Genomic DNA, 22,728 nt, shown 5'->3' on the forward strand with positions numbered 1-22,728 from the left:
CACGTCCCCGATGGCCGCCCTGGACCGCCTACCTGCGGTCTTTGACAGGAGAGAACATATCCTTCTGTGCTGAACACAGCACCGCTTTGAGTTCCATGTTACCTGAAGCCAAACTTGAGTGCGATCTGCCAGCCCAGGCCCAGCACAGTCTGGTGCCGTCCCCACCACCTCACAGAGAAGTGACTCAGGCAGCCTGTCCCTCCACTGCCCTCACAACTGCTCTCTCCAGCTTCTCCTCAGAGAGCCCTTCCAAACTCCTGACACTCGGGCCATGTGATTAAAGGCAGGAAAGGAAAACAAACACATTAGCAAATGGAAAATAAGATCGTGAATGAATGATCTAAACCGAAGGTTCTGAACCTCACATAGGCTGCAAGGAGCCTGGGACCCTGCAAACATCAGGCCAACCACTCCTGAAGGTTCTCCTGAGAAAGACCGAGGCCTCGTCGGGACTCTCGGGGGGGACTGCTGCTCAGGACACTTTGAGACCCGCTCGGCAGTGGATAAACAAGCGTGGAACATACAGACAGAACGGGATCAGCCACGCAAGGGAACAGACTTCTAACACCTGCCACGAAGTGGATGAACTGAGAAAACCAGGTGCTCAGGGAGACGCCACACACCGTGCGACACTAGTACTACGAAACGTCCAGAACAGGCAAATCGGCAGACATGTGAGGTGGACGCAAGCCTGCCAGGGGCTGAGGAGGGGAGGACGGCCGGCCAGCGCCAAACGCTGAGGTAAATGCCAGCACACCACAAAGGCGCAGGCGGTCCTCGGGCTTAATGGGCTCACGTGGCTGCCACCACCTGGCAGAGATCACCAGGACCAGCCAGAGACCTTAGTGGAGGGGCGCCTTCATGGCTCAGTCAGGGAAGCGTCTGCCTTCGGCTCAGGTTGTCATCCCAGGGTCCTGGGATCGAGCCCCGCATCGGGCTCCCAGCTCACCGGGGGCCTGCTTCTCCCTCTGCCTCTGCCGCTCCCCCTGCTTGTACATGCTCACTCTCTCTAACAATAAATAAAATCTTAAAAAAAAAAAAAAGTAACTTTGGCAGAACCATCAGCTCAACAGAAAAAAGACTCTTATCATAGTGTCACTATTTTTTAAGTTTTTATTTATGTACTGGGGTCGCGGAGTAGGGGGGAGGGACAGAGGGCATCCTCAAGCACACTCCCCGCCGAGCAGGAAGCCTGATGTGGACCTTGATCCCAGGACCCCAGGATCATGACCTGAGCTGAAGGCAGACACGTAACCCAGTAAGCTGCCCGCACGCCCTCATGGGGTCACTATGAAGAGACACCAAGAAGTGCACAGGTCAGGTAAAGGACGGCGGGGACATGGGCCACCGTGGAAGGCAGGGAAGGGGTTTGTGAAGACCACGGATGCTCTCAAGTCACAGGATTTGGACCAGTGTTGATGTTTTCATATAAACTCATCATCTGAGAAGCACAGTCAACTAAGCATAGGTACACGGACGCTGTGGTGACACTCTGGTCAAGAACGAAACGGGGCTGACTGGCCGCCACACACCCAGACGCTCACGATGAGGGAGAGAATCAGCGGGAGTGCCAGACCACAGACGCCACAGTTGTCGTTCATCAGAACTTAGACTGTTGTAACAGGAGTGTCAGAAACGAGCCAAGTCAGTTGATGCTTACACAGACCCCAGAAGCCAATAACACAGTATCAGCAAAAGACCTGCCAAGTGCGACCTAGAGATGGTCCCTAAAGCATGGCACTCGGCAGCCCATCTCCACGGGTCTCCAGAAAGAACGGCAACCCACACCAACAGATATGCGTCCAAAGGTGCTGGACCCACTGTTCTTTCCAGATCTACTTTCCGTATGAAGGCGCCAGGCTTGACTGGAGGCCTGTGCAGCTGGAGGGACTGGCTTGGGGTGCCGAGCCCTCCCCCCAGGCTGCCCCCACTCTGTGTCATAAACACGGAGACACGTGTCCTTGGACCGTTCGAGGTGGCCAGTGAAGGTGTTCAAGCAGGAAAGGGACCTGGAAAGGACTTGTGGAAACAAAAGCATCGTGCTGGCCACAGGGCAGCTCGGTGGGGCCCTGAACTCGACAGAATGGAGGCACTACACGCGGTGTGGAGACGGACTGGCCATGGGTGGGGTGTGCTCGACGGCCAGGTGCTCCTCCTCGCCTCGGTCAAGGACAGAGCCTGATGGGAAACACAGCAAAGCAGCAGACGGCCAGGGCAGTGGGCCGGACACTCATCCTCGCAGAGGACAACCACGGTCACGACAAAACAGAACTAAACTGACCTCAATCGTGTGATTTACCCGAAGAAAGTGCTTCTGAAGAAAAGCGCTCTGTGAACAGGGATGTCCACAAGCGCATTATTGAAAACCACCAGAAGTGACCCTTTTCCAAAAGGAAAAGGAAAACTTATTCACCTGTAGTGACGTCCCTCAACAAAGGAACACTCAACAGGACGCACGGAGAGAAACCCCAAAGCGGCGTGAAAGCTGGCACTCGCGGTAGCGGTGAAGGACTGTGCCGAGGACACAGAGGGCGTCTGGGAAGAAGGGGGAGTCTCGGCTCCCCCACTGACCGTCTCGGTGGGCCTGGGTGAGGGCCTGCACAGCTGCGCCTGGGTTTCCTCATCTGGCCTGAGGGTGACGTGCTCAGCCACAGGCCTAGAGCTGGCCATGCTCAGGCAGCAAGAGGGGCAGGGAAGGATTCAGGGAGGGACTTCTGGGAGAACAAGAGGCGCTCGGTGTGGGAAGGTGAGCAGGCTGAGGGAGGCTGACCAGGCGGGGGTGGCAGTGCAGGTACCAGGACAGTGGAGACCACACTCCTGCCAGCCTGCAGGTCGCGTGACGGCACCGAGCGGAGCCACGGGAGGGGCTCAGGCAGGGGGTCCCCCGGATCTCGTGATGTGAGGGGCAGGTTTGGAATGGTGGGACCGGACCGTGGGAGAACAGCAATGATCCGGAATAGGACCAAAGGGGACCAGGCAGTGAGGACAGACCTGAAAAGCTCTGAGGTACAACCAGCAAGACTCTGACTAGTGACAGATGTCCACAAAGATTCAGAGGGAAATAAGTTCAGGTGACAGGGTCAGGTAAAAACTGTGACCGTCTGGAGTTTGGGTGACCCGTCCCCAAGGGCTCCCACACTAGACAGTGGCAGCGAGGTAGGACTTCTCCAGGGTAGGAGTCAGCAAACTACTTACAGGCCAAATGCAGCCCGTGACCTTTTTGTGAAGGAAGTGTTTCTGGAACCCAGCAACACACACACCTGCTTACCTTCTGTCTACAAAGGAGTTAAGACAGCAGAATGCAATAGTTTCAATAGACTGCAAACCCCAGAGCCCAAAATATTTATCATCTGACCCTTTACAGAAGGAGACTGCTTGAATCGTGCTCCCTGGGCCTTTCTCTGGTGAGAGGAGGAACCCCAGGTCCCGCATGCTGACCCGCGGGAGAGCCAGGAAGGAGAGTTGGATGGGTCCGCCTGGGGGGCGTTGGCACGCGCCTGGCCGAGACTCCCCAAATGGGCCGAGAGCAAGCCCGAAGGAAACACTGGAGGCCATCCGTCAGGGGCTGACATCAAGGGCTCATGGCGGCAAAGAAGCAAAGCGGGAGTGCCAGACCACAGACGCCACAGTTGTCGTTCATCAGAACTTAGACTGTTGTAACAGGAGTGTCAGAAACGAGCCAAGTCAGTAGAGGTAAATGTCCGGAGCGACCGAGCTGTGAGTGAAGCTGTAGAAACGAGGAACAGCATCAAGAAAGGCGAGGCGGCGACGGAGGGGCAGGCTCGACACATGGAGACGGGAGGTGGCACACCTCCCCTGGGGACAAACGGGCTGGTCGGAAAGGCTGCTCAGAGCCCTGACCCAGACGTGGAACCCAACACGGGACTACTCGAGCCTGGCTTCAAATACAGACAGGAGCCTTGAGAAAGCTGGCCCTCCCCCTCCATCCCTCCGCCCAAGGAGCCACCCCCCCCCCCCGGGAGAGAAGGGCAGGCAGCAGAGGGGTCCGATTCTGGCCGGCCCACACCCGTGGCCCGCCTCTCCTGGTCGACTGTGGGGCCCTCCCCTCCCAGTGGGGGACACGGGCCCAGAGCGAGCCAGGGAGCTAGACACGCAGGCACCCAGGGCTGTTAGAAACACACGCAGCATCCTCACCATTCAGCTTAACCGACGGTGGCTGGGCATACCACCAGCCAAAGTGCCAGGAGGCACGGAGATCCCTGGCCATGTGGCTGGGTGAGAACAGTGCCTGAGGGTGTGTCTTGTGGGTTTGTGGAAACCAGCTCCTGCCCAGCAGCCAACCACGCCCGAACACACTCACCATTATCAAAGTCAATGTACTTGGTGATTTTGTGCCATGTGCGGTAGTAGAAATGCCGGACCTGCTCTTTGTTCTTCACCATGCTCGCAGGCTTGCCTTTCTTCTTGTACTTGAGGGCAATGTTGTTCTGAATGGCTTCAAAGTCTTTCCCATGCTGCAAAATTAAGTCCACAACAAAAGCACAGAGGTTACAACAAGGCAGTCTTCTGTGTAACACAGACACTTCCCGAGAAAGGAGAAAGGGAAAAGGAGACCAAAGAGGTCAAGCAAACGCCCTTCATGGCTCTTCTTTGTGCATGAACTTCAACCTCACCACCCTAGAACCTCGGGTTTTAACTCAAACAACTGATAAAGCAGCAGTAGAAACTCAGGGATAAAACTATCATTGCACGGGAGACCAGAGCAACAAGGGCCCTGGAGCCGGAGAACACAATGGTCATCCCTGCAAGAGGGTGGAAGGGGCTTAAAGCCCGGAGTTGCGTAGAGACCACGAAATAAGACCGCTCCACGAAGACAATCACGGGAACACCGAACACAGACAAGGACGGAGGAGCCGAGAGTGCTGCAAAGCCGGCCTCAAAACAACACGTCAACAATTCAGAAACATCCTCACTGCTGTGATCTAAAGAAACATATCCTATACTCACACAGGGACAGCAAATAGGAACACCTAGTAAGAGAACCACACATCTGTGGGCCACCCCTTCCTTCAACGCCTCCACGTAGGAGCTGAGTTCTTCTGAGATTTTCAGAATGGAACTGGTGTTCCAGAGAAGACAGTCACCACCAGCACTATGCAGGAGCTGACACTCCATTGGAGCCAAGACGGAGTCCTGGGGAGGGTCCAGAGGTGACACGTGCACCCCCAGCACCTGTATCTGGCTTCTACATCCCACTTCCCAGAAGCAACCAGGATGCCTTGAAGAGACGGGAGCAGGGAAAGTACCAATGAGTCTGGAATACACGCTGGCCTGAGCGTGAGAGGAGCCAACCTGCAGAGGCTCCCAGGGGCCAAGCCTGCAACACTGTGGGCAACAAAACCGACAGGGATGGGGACAGACTATGACACAGAATAGCCTACACGCCCGAGTCCACACAGATAAAAACATATCATGAACTTGTACCTAAATAAGGGACAAGGAAGAGCTGTTTCTTGCACGAGATCTCTAATAAGTGTAGAAAGTATAATGAAGTCAGAAAATTCTCACTGGGCAAACGGTATAATCACAGTTATTTCAGGTAAGAAGTGGCATGGTTGCTAAGGTTAGTAGACAAAAGAATGAAAAACAGGGTATTCACACAGTCTGAAAGTAAAAAAAAAAAAAAAAAAAAGACCAGTCAGGACAGGACCTGGCAGGTGCCCCCTGAATGCGGTAATCAAGGTTCACAGCACCAGACAGCGTGGAGCACATCATGCGCCCTGGACAGGATGTGCCCAGGACAGCCGGGCACTTCCGTGGTATTCTTGACAAAAACACAAAACGTACATTTCATCATGAGGTAACCTCAGAGAAGCCCAAACTCAGGGCAGTCCACAACCTAACAGACCAGGAGTCTTTAAAAACGTCAAGGTCTTACATGAAAAAGTGCTCAACATCAGTCGGCATCAGGGAAACACAAATCAAAACCACCATGAGATACCACCTCACACCAGCCAGAATGGCTAAAATTAACAAGTCAGGAAACGAGAGATGTTGGAGAGGATGCGGAGAAAGGGGAGCCCTCATGCACTGCTGGTGGGAATGCGAGCTGGTGCAGCCACTCTGGAAAACAGTGTGGAGGTTCCTCAAAAAGCTGAAAATAGAGCTACCCTACGACCCAGCAACTGCACTACTGGGTATTTACCCCAAACACAGATGTAGTGAAAAGAAGGGGCACCTGCACGCCAATGTTTATAACAGCAATGCCCACAACAGCCAAACTATGGAAAGAGCCCAGATGTCCATCGACAGATGAATGGATAAGGAAGATGTGGTCCATACATACAAGGGAATATTATGCAGCCCTTAAAGAGAATGAGATCTCGCCATTTGCAACAACGTGGATGGAACTAGAGGGTATTATTCTAAGCGAAACAAGTCAGAGAAAGACAATTATCATATGATTTCAGTCATATGTGGAATTTAAGAAACAAAACAGATGAACACAGAAGGGAAGGGAAAAATAAGATAAAATCAGAGAGAGGTAAACCATGAAAGACTCTTAAATCTAGGAAACAAAGTGAGGGGTGCTGGAAGGGAGGGGGTGGGGGATGGGGTAACTGGGTGATGGATATTAGGAGGGTATGCGATGGAATGAGCACTGGGTGTCCTATGCAATGATGAATCACTGGCTTCTACTCCTGAAACTAATAATACAATATAGATGAGCTAAATTGAATTTAGATTAAAAAAAAAAAGCGTCAAGGTCTTGAGAGACGGAAGAAAGGAGGCAGAGACTGAGGACCTGTCCCCAGGTGGAGGGCTCAGGAGTCAGGACCACTGAATGCAACGCGGGGCCCTGATCCAGAAAGGACATCAGTGGCAACACGAGCTAAACCTGGTAAGGCCCACAGGTCAGTAAATGCGACAGTATCTACGTCGAATCTCCTCACTGTGCTGGTCACACTGAGGTTACGTGAACATCGGGAAAGGGCACATGGAATTCTCTGTACTCTTCTCGCAACTTTTTCCAAGTCTGAAATGGTTTTAAAGTGAAAAATTAAAGTATAAGAAATCTAAAAGAATTAAAGTTTTTTCACTGTTAAAAAAATAAACATAAAAGGGTGTCCTTAAGTGCCCTGTTATGGGTGCGCCCTCCCCCACAGACCCTCCCTAAGCTCCTGATGAGAACCATGACCGACAAGTGCACACAGCCTCTCCATCCCTCAGCTCCCGAGCAGCAGGGCACCAACCCAGGCAGGTGCACGCACTCGCCGGCCTGGCACCGCAACCTGAGTTTTGTGATCCTCAAAGTATGCTGCCTTCTGAATTCTTGTGGCATCTGTTAGCACGGCTTCTTGACAGCACCACCTTTCACGTTCCTGCTACACTTCCCTAACCAGACTGTCAGCCCTTATGGGGGGCTTCTCTGCACCCTAGCGCTCCTGTGGGGCTCTGTAGGAGATGAGCCCTCAGCAATTACCCACCCGGTGAAAAGGAAGGACCGCATGCTGGCCGTGTGGCTGTAAGGCGGAAACCACACACAGAAGGAGGAAAATGGAAAGTCGGTGATGGGCTTTGTGAAGAACCGCCAATGAGACGGAGCAAGAGGATGTCAAGGACGAGTCAGTGCAGGCGCTCGCCCTGCTGGCCTCCCCACCAGCTCCCTGTCGTGGAGGCCACAGGAAGAGTTTGGGATAGGCCTGGCCCATGTGAGTCCTTCCCAGAACTGTCCCAACTGGAGTGAGGGGCAGGGGTGGCACTCTCATCTCAGAATTGTCTGAAGCAGGAGACAGTAAGCACAGCAAATGTCACTTCACATGCAGGGGGACACAGGTTCAACGACATTGCTGGAGCTCCTGCATCCAATCGGGCTGGAGCCCGTCCCCTCCCCGTCCCTCCAGGCTATGACAGCGACTCAATCCCCGCTGAGCTGCATCTGTCACATGAAAGGCAGGGATGATGGCACACACACCACAGAGCAGAGGCCCGTGCTGAGCTCCCACACCCAACAGCACGAGCTATTCAATCGCAGCCCCCCAGCTCATCAGCCCTCCATCAAGACCCCACCAGAGTCCCGCTGCGCCTCGGGCAGACACCCCAAGGGTCAGCTGTAAAGTACAGACTCGTGCCCCCCCCCATACAGCATTGACTGGGGAAAGCGGGAAATGACACGACGGTCAGTGACTGTTCATCAAGGATTTCAGGAGACCTCCTACACCTACTGGCATAAAACGTAGAACAAGAAAGCTGGTCCCGTGAGAAGGAACACACACTCATTTACCTGAAGAGAGGCAGGGCGGGTCACTGATGGGGAACCCTTCCCCCACTCTTAATCAACAAACACAGCCTCCGCCTGCGTTCTGCACCCAGGAACCCCGACCCGCAGCGCTGCCTTCTCCCCGGGAAGGGCCGCAGCAACGCTTGCAGGGGCGCAGCAGCATGAGAACGGGCCTGGGGCCTCCAGGCTTCTGCGCCTAACCAACAACTTCAAGGAGCCACAGTCTGGGGGTGTGACTATACAGAGCAGCCTCTAGGCTGTCCTCTCCAACTGTCACAGGGAGAAAGAGAACACATCTGAACTTGTTTGAAGGACTCTGCACCTACCGGAACCAGCCACAAATATGTACTTCATGGTCTCCCCGGATAATGGAGTCCATCAGCACGGACAGATGGACCTTCTCCGACCGGGATGGCAGAACCAAAGCGGTGGCCTCCCCGAAGGGAGAAGTGCGGCCACAGGAATATTCTGACATCAGCACTGAGTTCTAGCTCCTCGCCTTTTCTAATCTCTCATGGACACTGCAGACCATCAACTCCAAAGCCCCTTTCTGCTATGAGCCCTGTTTGCCAGGCTTGGCAAGACTTCTCCATCACTGCTATTACCGGGCTATTAAAGGAATAGGGCTCGCTGACTGAGTAACCTACTCCTGACGCTATATCCCAACGAGGCGGTCTAAAATACGGAAGGTGCACGGAGACAGTGACTGCTTATATCGTTTACAACAGAACCTGGAAGGAACCACAACCATCAACACAAAGACAGTGAAAGAGGACAAGGACTGGCTCGAGGGTGAACACTCAGACGTCTCGCACTACTCAGTATCTGCTGTAACCGCCACTGTCGTCAAAGTGGCCGGAAACTATATACAAGTGAAAGGGCGTGGCTGCGTCCCAATAAAGCTTTATTTATAAAAATGGGCAGCAAGCATGCAAGCCACAGTTTGATTTCACCTGAAATAGAATATTTGCAGGCACTAAAAAAAAATACTGAGCAAAAGAACTGTAACCTACCATGAAAATGCATTGGATATTAATAAAAGAAATATGTTCCCTATGGTTACAAATACTTGAAAAAGCAAAACAGGGAAGTGAAAATAGCTGGGAGGGATCACGGCTGTTTCTTTGGGCAGTGGGACCGGGGAGCAGCTTCTATTTTTAGGACTTTCCACTCTGTCCCAGGTCCACTGCAACATCTCTCAGGGTTAAGCTGCCGGCTCTGACAGACGTGGCAAGTGTCCCCTTGTCCCTCCCCATCAGGGACCACTCCTCCCGAGTCAGTCCTCTCAACTGCAAAGGGAAAGCCCAGAGACAGGGCTCCACTCTTCAGTCACGAATGGATCTGAGGGGCGCCTGGGTGGCTCAGTCAGTTAAGAGTCCAACTCATGCTTTTAGCCCAGGTCATGATCTCAGGGTCATGAGATCGAGTCCCACGTTAGGCTCTGTGCTAAGCAAGGAGTCTGCTTAAGATTCTCTCTCCCCAGGTGCCTGAGTGGCGCAGTTGTTAAGCGTCTGCCTTCGGCTCAGGGCATGATCCCGGCGTTATGGGATTGAGCCCCACATCAGGCTCCTCCGCTGGGAGCCTGCTTCTTCCTCTCCCACTCCCCCTGCTTGTGTTCCCTCTCTCGCTGGCTGTCTCTGTCAAATAAGTAAATAAAGTCTTTAAAAAAAAAAAAAAAAAGATTCTCTCTCCCTCTCTCTCTCTGCCCCTCTGCCCGCCCCCGGCTCTTACTTGTGTGTGCACACACACGTTCTCTCTCTCAAATAAATGAATAAAATCTTTAAAAAAAGAAAAAAAAAAGAATGTATCTGAAAGAACGGGTAGACTCTTGGAGTAGAAAGAAATGAATCAAACAAAGACACCTAGTAACCACTTTACTAGTATCAGCTTTTAAAGCCACAATGAGGGGATAAAGGGCCAAGGTCAGAGGGCAAGTCCTGAGCCTTCAGGACCCATGGCTGCTGCCCACGAGAGACTCCTAATCGAACTGCGGACCTAGTAGATCTCGCAGTCATGTGGTCAGCAAGGTAGAAGCAAACTGAAAGAGAAACACAGACAAAGTGGAAAGAGACGGGGAGTTTTGGCCGCCTTTCCTGGTCCCAGAGCTCACCTCGTACAGCCCTTCGAAGAAAGTGTTCTTGTCTTCTGTGCTCCAAGACTCCCACTGCCGCCGGGCCTTCTTGCCTTCTTCTTTCTCGCCGCTGGAAGACCCCAAGTTCCGGGAAGAGGAGCGAGAGCCCCCTGCAGCGGCAGCGGGAGCAGCCCCAGACCCATTTCCAGATGACGATCCGCCACCGTCGGCTCCTTAGAGAGGAAAGAACGGTACAGTGACCTGTTCCAGAAGGCTGCAGAGCTCAGGAAGGCCCCACCACACACACCTCCAGTGGGTGGTACCACCGTAGGACAGCAGCTGGGACCCGCCATGTACATGCTGGGGCTTTCTGGCAATGACCTCCTCCTGACCTGACCTCACGACTCTGATCTTTTTACAGTGAGAAAAAGAAGAAAGAGTGTTTCCGCAGACCCACTGAAAGTGCATGATGACCACGTCCCCACAGGAGGCAGACAGCCCTTTGCCCCCTTGACCTGAAAACTTGCACGTCATCTATCACAGCGCCTTTCTCAAATGTATTTGGGGTGAAATAATTCCTGTCTTTTCAAATCAACACATTGAAATTCAAACTCAAGAAACATCTGAGTGTGTGTGAAATGCCACCTTCTCTTAGATGTAACCAATACTATAAAATACAAATCATATGATGCCTTTAAAAGAATCTTTCAAGGGTCTTGGAACCCCTTTTTCTCGATCAGTTTCCACCAACAAAATCTCATGTTCTGAGGGCGACCTGAGAACCTCACAAGCGCTCTGAAAGCATCGGTTCCTAATGTCGTGACAAGCCCTTGGAGACTACGCAGAAAGGGGAGAGCAGGACGAAGTACCATGCGGGCCGGGCTGCCATGAACTGACAGCTCCATGCTCCTGGGACAACATAGGCCATCAACGAGAGGCAAAGGTCACATGTAAAAACGTTTTACAACCTAACCCAATCCTCCCACCCATCTGGTTCCTTCCTCAGAGGCAGGGAAAGCCCAGCACACCCCTCCAATGACCGGAATTCCATCCTATGGAACTTCAGGACCGTCCATGGTGAGCAATCACCAAACTTTGAACAGTCTGGGGGGTGTGGGGGGACAGGGTGGTAAAAACAGGATCATAAAAATAAAAGCGTTTTGAAAAGCAAAAGTGAAACAAATGCAGATCATCGTTAAAATTCTTTCCTAGTGAGATATTCCTGAGCTTTTCATGGTAGGCCCTCTTCCTGGGCAATCAGAGGCCTCCCTACATTGCTATGCTTCCCTCACCTCCTTGACAAGGGTCTGCCTCCAGAGCAGGGACGAAAGACAGGGAGTTCACAGAAAATCAGAGGCAGTGAAACATTTTAAGTCCACTAATCCACATATGCTTGCAAAGACTGTCCCTGGAAAAACACAAGCCATGGGGCCGGGGTGGCCTGAGGGACAGGGGGAGGCAGGGTCACTGTGCACGGACACACGTGTTGAACCTCCCAGACTGTCACAGATCTGTGTGAGATCAGTCAGCTACTGGAGAGCAGAATGTGTGGTCGCACACACAGAAAAATCATGCCACTACCTAAAATGGGGGAGAATCTCTCGTGTGGAAAGTGCACCAGTTCAGGGACTTCAGAAGGCAGCATGATTGGGTCCCCCAAATCTCTGATTATCACTGTTGCACTGTCCAATTCAGTTGCCACAACCCAAGAAGTAAATGCAGATTAATTAAAATTGAATAAAACAAAAAACCCAGTTCCTCGTTCACACCAGCCACATTTCTAGTGGTCAGTGCCCACGTGTGGTTCATGGCTCAGCACAATCTCTACCGTTGCAGAAACGGCCAGCGCTCTCTGTCCGAGAGCTCGGTACTCGCGGTCCTACATGCACGGTAGTGGAGAGCACCGTCAGGCTCAGGGTTTCAGAGCCCAGCCAGCCCATGTTCCAGCCACTCCCTCCCCGGCCCACGGGCCCAACAGAATCATCCTCTAGGGAGTCTAGTGCTGCCCAGTGGGCTAAGGGTGTACTCAATACACGTCTACTTGGTCCACTCCTCACCGAACCAAAGCAAACCCAAGATAGGACCCGACTAGCGAATCCAGCACTTCCCAAAATGTCTCCAAGCGGCAGTGGCTTTCAGGTGCATCTGCAGGGATGACTGGCTTCGCATCACTTCCCGTCGCGCCACAGACGCTTCTGCTGCACACTGAAGGCCAGGTCGCAGGAGCCATCTAGGACACGGCTCTTACACCCCAGTGCCGGCTGATTTGGACCCTGGACCTCCTCCGGCAGAGTTATGCGAGGAAGGGCTGCTGTCCACCCACAGCAAAGCATTTCAGAGTCCTTTCCAACTTCTGACGAGACACTCATCAACTCTCTTTTTTCCAAAACAACAGCAACTTGCTATCCAGTCTGACAACCCTGCTCAGGTTTACCTCTGTCAGCCCACAGCGGTACCGGACGTACTTGAATGGAACAGACACATGTCCCTGAAAAGTCAATGATGCAGACGTGTGGCTAGCTCTTGTGAGATTTCACTGGATCACAGCACCGTCGAGACCAAGACAAGGAAAATGAATAGCGAAGGAAAACACAATGGAAGCACTTCTGAGCTGGAAGGAACCTCAGGGATAGAGCGCAGGATAAAGCAAACATATGAACATTCAAAACATTCAAAAGAGAAAGCCAATCACCCCCAAGTAACCATTTCTAACATTTGGTGACCACCATTCTAGACCTTGAATGCTTTTTAAAAGTAAAGTAGAATCACAAAACTTCAGAGTAGAAAGAGAACAGGCCATCTGGTCCATCCCCCAAATTTCAGACAAGGATGGCTCAGCACTTCACTTCAGCTCAAGCAGAAACGAGAAGCAGGACAGAGAGACTGTGGGGGATGCGACAGCAAGCCCAGGGCACGGGGCGGGCGGGGGGGCTCCCACCTGTGCAGAAGCACCACAATGAAAATGGTGACAACCAAGGGGGGAGACAGAAGCAAGCAAGGACAGAAGTGGGATGGCCGGAGGTAGGAACTGTGAATAATACTGGGTGGAATCGAGGGCTTTCTCCGGGGTGGGGGATGGGGGTGCAAGAAGCCCAGAGGAAAAAAGTGGAGGACAAAGTCAACGCTCTGTATGCAACTAGTTTCTGAGGCCACAAAGAGGATGAACAAGGGTCCGTGTGATGAGGAGTCGGTATCCAAGAAACCTGCAGGGAAACCAAGTACAAGAATAGGATCCCAACAGTGTGGTCTCTGAAAGCAGAAACAGTGTCTGACTTTTCAGTGCCCAAGCCTGGCACCAGGCCTCACACACAGCAGATGCTCCACGAGAGGAGAGAGCAGGGCAGGGGCCCCTCGCCCACCCCGAGACCCAGGGCCTCCAATATAGAGCCCACTCTTCCCTGTCAACCTACTTCTGTGTCACACTCCTCCAAATGCCCGGGGGCCACCTAGCTCCTCCTGTCCCCATTTCTGTGGCCACATTCCAAGGCCAGCTCCATACCACCCGGGTAAGACCACTTTAACAGCCTCCTCCCTAGTCTCTAAACCACCTGCCCCGGCCACAACCTGTTCTCCAGAGCTTGCATTCGAGGGGTGTGGACGTGCGGCCGTGGTCGGCCTCCCAAGGCTGCGTGGATGCCCACTCCACCTCTGGACAAGCTAGGCTGCGTGCCTCCTCTACGCCCCGCCCCCATCACACATTTCTGAATGAGCCTGGAACCCCATCACCCATGCCCCCAGGGGGAAGCAGCATGCCAGCACACCACACCGCGGCTCGATCAGGGAGCGTGAGACTCTATGGCACCTCGAAAGCACGTGCAAATGCTTTGCTGCAAATGCTCTTCACTGTGCGTAGCTATCTTCTGCATTTCAGAGAAGGCCCAAGGTCACCGGGCAGCTAGAACCTGGGCATCTTCCTCTCGAGCCACACGACATCATCGTGGCTGCCGCTAGGATGCTTCTCTACCCTTATTACACACAGAGCTAAAGGATCCAGGGGCTTGAGGGGGGAGGGAATGGGACCTCAACACCCCTCCCTCCGTCTGCGACAGAGAAGGGAACCGACAGGGTCAGTGACGTGCGCAAAGCCACACAGCTAAGAGTGGCAAGGGTTAGGATGCTTGGAAGATGTTCACTTCTAAAAACAAAACCGTGTGACTTAATTTAGGTCAGAGACAGAAGATGTAACGACAATCTGTCCTGTCAGGCAATAACTCACTATCCTGGAGCTTTCTTTCGGAGTCTGGGAAAGTTCCTTCCCAGGGTGAGGAACACGAACAGAGTGCAGCGGACCAGCACTGCGAGGCACTCAGTGACGTCCCTCAAGGGGAGAACACGAGAGCCTCCCCTCACTTCATCCACTCTGCCCCTTCTCAGCTGGAAAGACGCTTCAACGTGAGCTAAAGGAAGTCCGTCTGCAGGCGCACCTGCCTCCGACCCCAGCGCAGGAACACTTCCTCGTGGCCTGGGTCTGTGGTACAAGGACAGGGACCTCTGAGAAGCCAAGGATGGCATGCGTGCTCCGTGCACCTGTCCATCTCAGGTCATGATATGCCAAAGTCGAGACAGAGGCAAAATGCCAAGGTCTCCCAGGGGCCGCTCCTGCAGCCCTCATAGCACAGGTCATCCGTGTCAAGCACCGCAACCGTCAAGCTTGCTTTCAGAGCCCAGACGTGACGGAGGGGGCACCCTCTCCACCAAGGCCATTCCCAGGCAGGGTGTCACCTAGGCAGCTGGATCCAGACGCCTCCCCTGGGCCGGCATCCGTCATCACGCACACCGCTGCCCACCAGGCCTCCGCAAGTCGCTCCCCTCCACACGGTCTCCTACCCACTCATCCTTCAACCGGGCTATGCAGAGCCAGCATGGACGCCACAGCCGTGCCACTGGAGCCCCGGGGCAGGGTCCCTGCCCCGAGACATCCTGTTCTGTGAGCTGAAGGTGACCTGGAACTACACGGGCCGTGGTGACCCCACTCACAATCCATGGTGTCTGCAGCCCCCACATGACGCCGAGCCTCGGCATCCTCTACACTCTCAGGCTGGGCTCCTCAAAGGCACACCGCTTGTCCCTAAAACATTTGAGAAGAACATAAGATGAAGACTTTCTGTCAGTAATTCTCGACATCCCTCACACACGTGATACCTGAGAACCTCTCCCTCCTCTGGCATTCCTCACGTCCATCTTCGGTGCTAACGCTACACTTAACGTCCTAAAATGCTTCCATGCACCACCTCCTACGACAAAGCTTGTTCTTATATCTCTGACTTTGCTATCTGAAATCGTTCCTCTATCGTCTTTACATCTTCCTATGACACAAAACGAAACGTGGCATATGACACAAAATGAAAATCCTACAGTATCCTTGATTGGCAAAGGACAATTCCACAAGCAAACACCATAGAAATGTTAGTTTTGACATTAAAAGCCAACGAGGTTATTTGAAAAGTAGCTCGGCCTTCAAACCAGTATCCGAACATTCCCTCACCTATTCATCTATACTCTGTCCATGTCTTCAATGCGAAGCCAGTGTAATCCATGCAACTTTGAACGCAGTTCTTTACGAGAGTCCCTGGGTTGCAAATGTTTTCCTCTCTAGCGTGCACAGTTCCATCAGGGCCCGTCTCTGAAGTGGCCAGGGACACAGGTCTCCAACCAAACCTACCATGCACAGGGGCTTCAGGTCACACAATACGACATGTCGGGGTTACTGTGTCTTCTACCTTACGGTGCAGCACACAGGGTATGTGTGGGGAGGGAGGAGATGCCTTGCCTTCCTCCTCCTCTTCTCCCAATAAGGTCTGAGGGCTTTCGGCAGAGCCCAGTGCCCCTGCCCAGGTGCCACGGTGGGCTCCACAATGTCATCACTGCACCTGATTTTATTAAACATCACACTGAGTCACACTGGGCACAAGAATCAGAGCGCTAGAGTCTCAGTGGTCTGTGACAATCTGATTGTCCCTCTCCCTCCCCAGAGAGTATGGACAGGGAGTTTGCAGCATGCATGGCCATACTTCAACCAGCCTCCTGGGCCTGGCCCAGATGCCTGAGCAGTGACAACACAAGTGACCGCAGAGCCGACGACAAGCAAACTGTGCCTGCATGACACGCGGGCACGCCCCTGGGTGGAGGGGGCGCACTCTGACCACTCCCTGCCCAGGGCTCCCCCAGAGACAAGGGCTAGGCAGAGCCCACACACACAGAGCTACCCTGTTTTCAGGCAACCTACCTTCCAGAATACTCTCTTGACACACACAGGACCCGAGTCCCGTCCGCACAGCTGACCCCTTCACCCCTAAACGTGATGGTAAGGATGGCTCTAGGCACTATCTCACCCAACCCATTTTGGAAGTAAGGAACCTACAGTTTGGGCACGTCAAGGGACTTTCCCTTTGCCCCACAGCTGAGCCAGCCACAAAGCAGCTCTGGGGGAGAAGCCGGGTCTCCTGGCTCACCCCTCTCTCCTGTATGGTACTTGTCTCCCAAAGGCTGACCACATCGGGATGACATATCTCACCTGATGTCTTTTAAAAACACCTGGAAGCTACAAGCAGCCTGTAATTTATGTAAAATATAAATAAGTTCTGTACAGTGATTTACTGATTCTCAAGCACAAGCAGAGTGAAACCAGGCAATGCTGCCCAACTGTGGAGATGGCACATTTCATGGCCAGCTGGCCCAAAGTCAGGGGGAATTAAGGTTCTTGGGCAGAAGGGGGGGGTGGGGCAGGGGACTGAAGGGCAGCAGAGAAACCAAGAGTCTACCTTGCGCTCACAGTTGTCCCCATAGCGCAGGCAGCAGCTCAGGAGCATTCCTGGGACCTCTCTCTACCTCCCAACAGATGACACCCAACCCAGTGTACCTGTCCAGACTCTGTAGCTCCCTAACCTCAAAGCTATGCCCACATTTCCCATAACAGAAGCGCTGGGAGCCTTTTAACCACTTGTAGCAGGGCTTGACTGTGTTATTTACTGCAGTAAACGCAGGAGCCAGGCACTGGCATTATCCCCATTTACAGACGACAAAGAAATCGAGGCTCCAAGAAAGAGACCAGTTTGCCCAGAATCATCCAGATCACAAACTGGCCAGAGGGGAAAGGGCCTCAGGGCTCTGTGTCCTGGACCAGGTTCTTACAAATACATGAATTCTGGATCTCAGTCTCAAATGCACCCTCAGGTCTCTGGGCGGTACGGCGGGGCAGAAGAAACACGTGCACTGGCATCACACAGATCTACTGGTCTCTAGCCTGCAGCTCACCTTCCGTTTAGGTCGAGTGGTTAAGACAACAAACCTCAGTTTCTGAACCCACTTAAAATGAGAGCAAGAGAGACGTAACATGTGCGGCACATAGATGCTAAGTCTTCGCTCCCTGCCCTTCTTGAAATTTCAACAGAATCTACCACGGAACAGTACTACAAAAGAATTATTATTCGTTGAAGTTGACAAAAGAATGTCTTCTTAGACAGAAAGAAAACACAGTGGTGTGCACAAAAGCACAAGGCAGACTTCCTTTTCTCCGTAAGACTTTTCCTCCAGACTCGTTGCAAGGTGCTCATGCCTGTCTGTTCAGATTCTAACTGGCCAGAGTGGTAAGGGATCAACCAAAGAACCGCCAATGACTGCCCTGGGAGCACTCCTCAAGCATAATGGAAATTATACTGTTTTCAAGTGAAAAACTAACAAATGCCAGGATTGTTCATTTCCTCACTGATCCGCACTCAGCACACAGGGTGGAGCTTTCCCCAGTCTGCAAGACAAACGCTCCTCTAAGAAATGTTTGCAGAGGTTACCAGGCATGCTGTCAGAACCGGACCTTTGCTGGCTGTTAATGGAGGTGCTAAGTGAGCAGAGTTTACGGAGGCATGAGGAGGGGGTGTCCTGGGCACGGCGACAGCTGCAGACAAGATTAGGCCCCACCAGGAAACTCCAGGCTCAACACTTTCTGGGAAGCAAAGCAGACACACTTCTTACTCCTAAAAGCCACCGTTACGATTTAGCTTTATGTTTACTTAAAGAAATATTTGCTTTGCTAAAACAAGAAAATACATAGAAGTCACAAGAAGCACCAATTCTAACAAACACCCATTTTCCTAATGGAAAGTCGATTGCTGCTCCACGCCCCGCGCTGGGACAAGAACCAAGAACAGAAGCGCCAATGGCTGATGTGAAGCTAATCCAGGAGCCCTTCTCTGTCTGAGCCACGCTCAACTCTGCAAATAAGAGTAGACTTCCCCTCATCAACTGACCGAAGCGCTAGCACCACTCCGCCTCACACACAGCCGGAGAGTGCTTTCACTCCACCGCCTCGTTTCGTGCAAGCAGTCACTGCTGTTCGTCTCACAGGTGAGTATGCTTCTCCAGCGGATTCCACAAGTCAAACGAGCAAACGCAGGTCAGAGGGCCAAGGTGCCAAGGCCGTGGACGCTGCTAAGGCTTCTGAAGCTACAAACCCTTGAAGGCATCCCAGGAGCTTACGGGTGAGAACTCAGACACACCTGTAACTGGGAGTGAAGAACTATTTTTTACAAAACAAACAAAGCTGGTAAAACAAATCAATGCTTTCCTAATTGATCAGCAACTTTCACACCAACATAAACGCACAGGACTCAAGGTTTAGTTTCTGAGCACACTAATTACTCTACACTCACAACTTTAAGTATGCTTACATCAAGAATCTTTACCAAGAATCTGGTAAGGCCAGCCCTGTCAGGTGAGAAGGCAGAAGCGAGTGTAATTGTACATATTTGGCACAGGTCTCCAAAATGGTTCTCTCTCCGTTAGTTTCTGAGATCCTTCCTTCTTCAAATTATCAGGAGCTTCTAATAAATTTAAATTACTATTTCCCCAGGAACTAAGTAAAAGTTTTTCTCCTGCAAAACTCACTAGAACTTCACTACATCTGCTACCTATGAAAGTGCTGCAGACTTGGCCTCAGACAGAAAGGACATGAAGAGGAGCTCACCTGTACCATCAGGAACGCGGGAGCAGCAGCGACACTGGCACGTCGTTTTCTCCTTATTGGGGTGGGGACCCCAGTAAAGCTGTACCTCCCTCCCTCACCGGGACATCAGGGCAAACACGCAGACTGCTCCCTGCCTGAATCGGGCCACAAGTGTTCCCGCGGCCTCCTGCCCTAGGAGACACCCCTTCGTGGACTCTGAGAGCTGCATCTGGATGTGTCTTTAGGACTCCTGAGCCTAGAATTCCTGAGGCAGAGGGCGATGGGCCCGAGTCGGATCCTGTGATCGATCCCGTTTGGCTCTTACGAAACGGGTTTGGAAAGCCCACTCCTTTGTTGTGTGTCGGCCAGCTGACCTCCGGTAAAGAGATACAGCAGGTATTCCCTCTTTCCTTCCCCAAAGCATTGTCTGCAGTTTAAAATAGCCTACCGTGTAAATCATGGGCGATCCTTGCAGAGACAACAAAACCCACCCTTCAGGAATCCATTGTACTGGCCCAGAGAAAGGGTCCTCCCTGCGTCCTCACGTAGTTCCGACCCAGACTCGCAGGCTCCTGGGGCAGAGCGGGGGCGCGGCCCCCTGCCCGGTGCCCCCCACCCCCCACCCCGCAGGCACCCGGGGGCCCCCTCACCTTTGCCGCGCGGCCCCGAGCCGCCCGAGCCGCCGCTGCCCCCGGCGCACGACGAGTCCTTCCTGAGCCTCTTGCTCTGCGGCCTCACGCTGGACCGGAGGAAGTGGTGCTGGTCCTGCGGGCCGCCCGCGGGCGCTGGGGGGCCGTCGCCGCCGTCCCGGGGGGTCCTGGCGTCCCTCTTTGTGCCGCCGCTCTCATCGGCCGCGTCCCCGCCGCCGGGCCCCTCGCCCTCCAGCGAGTCGTCGTCGGCCGACCGCTTGCCCAGCCGCTTGAGCCCGTCCTCCCCGCCGCCGCCGTCTCCCAACTTCACTGTCATCCTGGCCGGGCAGGGGGGGAGACCCCGGTGAGGCGCGCGCCCGGCAGCCTGCCCGAGAAGTTTAGCGCACCGATGCCCTCTCAACATGGCCGCCGTTGTTTGTTCCCGATCCCTCCCGGCCGCCCGCCCGCCCAACGCCGCCGCCGCCACCGCCCGCCGCCGCCGCCCGGCCCCGGCCCCGCCGCCGACCCCAGGAAACGGCGGCCCGGCGGCGCGGAGGCGGCGGGGCGGGCGGCCCCCGGGGGCCGAGCCCGGACGGCCCTGCCCGCGCGGCGCCCCGGCCGGCGGGGTCCTGGGGGTGGGGTGGGGGTGTGTGGAGGGGCCGGGGGCGGCGGGGGGAGGAGGGGGATCCCGGGGGGACGGTGGGGTGTGGTCCCGGGGGCCGCTCGGGGCCGGGCCCGGAGCCACCTACCCGGCGGGGCCGCGGCTCATGGCCTGCGCGCCGGGCCTCTCCCCGCGCCGCCCGGGCCTCGGCGCCCGCGCCCCCGACCCCACCCCTCCCCGCCCCCAAAACGCGCGGGGCTCCGGGCCCGCGCACCTGCCCCGCACGCCGGTCCCCAAAGTTGGCCCCGGAGCCGGGGCGTGGGGCCCGGATCCACCCCGCCAGGGGAGAGGAGCGGGCTCGCCTGCGTGCACAGGGGACTCCATGGTGGCCCACGGCTGGCGGTCCGCCTGCTCATTTTAAAACACACACGAAGAGTAATAAGCTCGGGGTTTCTGGGAATCCTGCTTCCCAGGGTGGGAGGTGTGTGCTGCTGGGGAGATTTACAAATTAAAAATGTTTTTGCAACAAAGGAGCCTGTGGCATGGAACAGGTGGGAGCCACCGGTGAAAGCGACACCACAGACATGTCCGGATCCAAATGCAAGAATGGGCAGAAGAGCGATGTGCAAAAACTCTTGATAACCGTTAATAAAATTCTTGCGTTCACTTTGTTACCCACTGCTGCGTGAAATGTCAACAACAACACTCCATGAGTCTATAAAAATGCATCCCAGAATGCAGACCCACTCAAAAATTAACTCGGAGAATCAGGCAGTATCAACATTATAAGCCCCAAAAGGGTCAGTAATGTGTACCTCTGATAAAGCAAGAAAGATAAATATTAGATTCCTCAACAGGTGTTGAAACTGTGCCCAAACCGTGTTTGACGTGCTCAACACAACCGCTCAGAATGTTAACATTCTCATTCAAAAGGTAAAAGTGAGCAAGGCATCAAGGCTAACAATGAAATACAGAAATAGGGGCAAAGACCTCTTACTGAAAGACTGGCAAATGAGTAAAAATCATACTAACACCTACTACTGCTCTGATGTATTCTGTCACAGAATGACCTGTAACAGTTTTCATTTGTTGAAACTGGTCTTAGAAATTTTTTGAATGATTTGGCCAATGCTAGTGAAAACAAAAAAACAAAAACAAAAACCCTGCCAAAAAATAAAACTACACAGGACAAATAGCCAAACTTTTTAAAGGACTTCACTGCACAGGACTGACTTCTCGCTGTTGGTTTCTCAACTTTACCATCCCTACTTAAGAAACCTGGAAATACCTCACAGGGCCTCTTTCCGAGTTATAATGTGGAGAACCCTACTCCCAGGGACCATTACCCCAAAACGACCCACAATCAAGCCAGGACCAGACAGAGCACACGCCAGCCACAGCAGATGACACCTGCCCGTCTGCCTGGCTAACACTGGAAAGCACTCGACACAGAAGGACACGGCCTTTCAGAGTCAAGAGGATATTGACACATATCAGAGTTTTCCCCTACAGGAAAAGGAAGCCACGGGCATGGAATCCCTTTGCCGAAAACCTCCAACGCTACTTCCTGACCGTGCACAGAGGTGGAATCAACTCCAGCAAAATCCCCGCCCGACACCGTTTGTCAGGTTTCGGGAAGGAAAAAGCAAAACCCTCCGTGTCTCGGGCCGACTTCTGGCTGCACACACAGAGCGCTGTCCCCGCGACGCGGCTCGGTCCGGACTCCTCCGGGCCACCCCGACAAAGCACGGCGTGCGTAACCACCGCCGCCAGGGCGCGGGCCGCTTCCCCTCTCCCGCAGTCCCGCTCCGGCTAGGGGCCGGGCCTCGCCATGACAGCCGGTCCGGGAGGCCCACCCCTCCCGAGCCCCAGCCCCCGGTCACCTTCTTCATCAACGCCTCGCAGCGGCCTGGCTTCGCGGGCTCCCCGGGGGCCTCCCGGGCGCCCGCAGAACCGGCCGGGCCGGGTAGCCCCGGCCCCCGAGCGTCCGCTGCACTGAAGCCGCGACGCCGGTGTGGTCCTCCCTCCTCGGAAGCAGTTGCCCAGCAGCGCTCGCCCCGGCACGTCCCCTCCGCGCCCGGCGAGCTGCGGACGAGGATGCGCGCGCCGGAGCTGCCGCCTCTTAGCTCTCGGAGGCCCGGCTCACCGCGCTCAGCAGCAGTTCCGGCTACGGCGGCCCGGCGGAGACCGCGGGGACGACGCGCGGGGCGGGGCGGGGCGGACGGCGCGCGGGGCGGGGCGGGGCGG

General features: G+C 54.2%; 1 protein-coding gene across 1 annotated transcript in view; it reads right to left on the reverse strand.

Moving 5' to 3' along the window:
• CRAMP1 (cramped chromatin regulator homolog 1) overlaps positions 1 to 20,217 on the reverse strand; it is a 54,064-nt gene extending 33,847 nt beyond the window's left edge. Inside the window, exons 1-3 of the mRNA XM_040635560.1 lie at positions 19,902 to 20,217; positions 10,353 to 10,546; positions 4,322 to 4,475 (exon numbers count right to left, since the gene is read on the reverse strand). Of these exons, the coding sequence (XP_040491494.1) occupies positions 4,322 to 4,475; positions 10,353 to 10,546; positions 19,902 to 20,217 (664 nt within the window). The remainder of the gene's footprint in view (positions 1 to 4,321; positions 4,476 to 10,352; positions 10,547 to 19,901) is intronic.
• Between the last annotated feature and the right edge of the window lie 2,511 nt (positions 20,218 to 22,728).

This window comes from Ursus maritimus, unplaced genomic scaffold, assembly GCF_017311325.1.
Source record: "Ursus maritimus isolate PB19 unplaced genomic scaffold, ASM1731132v1 scaffold_2, whole genome shotgun sequence".
Classification (NCBI taxonomy): domain Eukaryota; kingdom Metazoa; phylum Chordata; class Mammalia; order Carnivora; family Ursidae; genus Ursus; species Ursus maritimus.